Consider the following 1,705-nt stretch of genomic DNA (forward strand, 5'->3'; position numbering starts at 1 on the left):
TTGCGGATGAAATACCTCGCTATGAGAGCGTACAATAACTGATCCTGAGTTGGCGGTTCATGTTCTGGTACATGAACCGCTTTGTTTACTACGTGTCACAGCCGTGTAAGCTCGAGTCGGGTGAGAGGGCATGGGTTGGGTGGTCTCATTGTTTTTACAGAAATGATTTGTAACTAGCCTGTAGGGCTAGCATGCTTGAAGGGTGTATAACGTTCGGTTAATGTGGGGCGAGTTAGTATATAGCTCTTTAGGATCTTGGATGTAGAAGACGCTGCCGCCGTAAAATCCGATGGGAATGGGGGACGGTGAGGACGCGGGAATGGATATAACATAGTCCCCCGCCGGACTTACTGCTATGGAATCTATCTCAGTCTTCTGATGATTTACTAGTCTCGGGAGCTAACTGAACTAGCGTTAGTGCTCGAATGCCCTGATCAGGCCTAGTTTAAATTAAGAGTTTTTATCCTCCATCGTAACTTTCGCATATGTGAACTAGTACCCGGAGGGCTGCGAATTAAGCGACGAGAAAGGCGGGCAATTTTTTGTATACGGCCTGTGAGAAAATCACCTTGAATTTTCTCTAAAAATGGACAGGGCCAACCAAATGGGGTATTTTATAGAAGCACCAAGGCAACTCATCAAATTTGAGAAAGGCAACAAAGGCATTTGTAAAATAAAAGAAAACTTATAACAAATTCAGTACATCAACATCGTCTTGGCTTTTAATGTACAAAACAATATGCCCCCATGTAAGCTTACAACCGTAACATCTGACCCCTGTACCACCCCTCATGCTGAATGGAAGTAACAGTAACAACGAAATTTTACATGCCCCGCTAATCAGGAGCGATATAATTAATCCGATGCTGTTATTATTCCCTCCTGTCGACCTGTCGGTTTTAAGCTCAATGCATTGCAGCTAACAGCACGCACAGCGCATGTTTATGATTGACGGGTCGACTAAAAAAGACTTGAGTAATGAATATCAGGGGCCAAATTGGATTTTCAGGTGACCGGTGCTACATTCTATTAAATAATTTATTTGTATCCTAACAGGGGTAGGGGAATGTTGTCTGTAGTTAGTGGGACAAGGAGTAATGTTGGGCGGTGGCGAACTAGGGGAGCAGTATGAGCTTCAAGAGGTATATCTGACGAACAACATAGGGAGAGAGAGTGAACCAGGGATGAAGATCCGGCGTGAGCGAGTTAGGGATAGTGAGTAGTTTGCGCAGAATTGTAAAAGCGTTTTATAAATTCCTCTGCCAGTATCGTTTATTAAGGTTAGCGAGAGCGCGATGGTGCATTAATGGGTAATGTCCAATCGGAGATATAGGTGATACTGAGTGGCCCATCATTCAAATGTCATGTGACTGTCATCTGAACTTCTGATGAATCAGAATCAATTTCTGACATGGGGTCAGACGCCATTCAGAGTCTGGGAGGTGGCAGAGCTGCTGGTCTATTTTTCAGCATCCCTAAACACCACGCCCCGCTACATCCAGCGCGTGAGACGTCTTGCTGGCTAGTCTGGGTCTCGCGCTACAGTGTGTAATCATCACCTACACCTCACAGCCTCCTGTCTCTACAGTTTGTAATCATCGCCTACCGGGACCCCGGCCGCAGTCGAGCCTCTGTCTAGAATATTTGAGAGGCGAGTATTGATGAGATGTCGATGTGGATTTAACATGAAACCGAGGCGAATCAT

The 1,705-nt window shown here is 45.3% G+C and overlaps 1 protein-coding gene across 1 annotated transcript in view; it reads left to right on the forward strand.

The window, feature by feature from the left end:
* Window positions 1-1,097: 1,097 nt before the first annotated feature.
* LOC106812192 (glutamate receptor ionotropic, delta-1-like) overlaps window positions 1,098-1,705 on the forward strand; it is a 5,713-nt gene continuing 5,105 nt past the window's right edge. Inside the window, exon 1 of the mRNA XM_014816016.1 lies at window positions 1,098-1,142. Coding sequence (XP_014671502.1) covers window positions 1,098-1,142 — 45 coding nt within the window. The remainder of the gene's footprint in view (window positions 1,143-1,705) is intronic.

This window comes from Priapulus caudatus, unplaced genomic scaffold, assembly GCF_000485595.1.
Source record: "Priapulus caudatus unplaced genomic scaffold, Priapulus_caudatus-5.0.1 Scaffold618, whole genome shotgun sequence".
Taxonomy (NCBI): domain Eukaryota; kingdom Metazoa; phylum Priapulida; class Priapulimorpha; order Priapulimorphida; family Priapulidae; genus Priapulus; species Priapulus caudatus.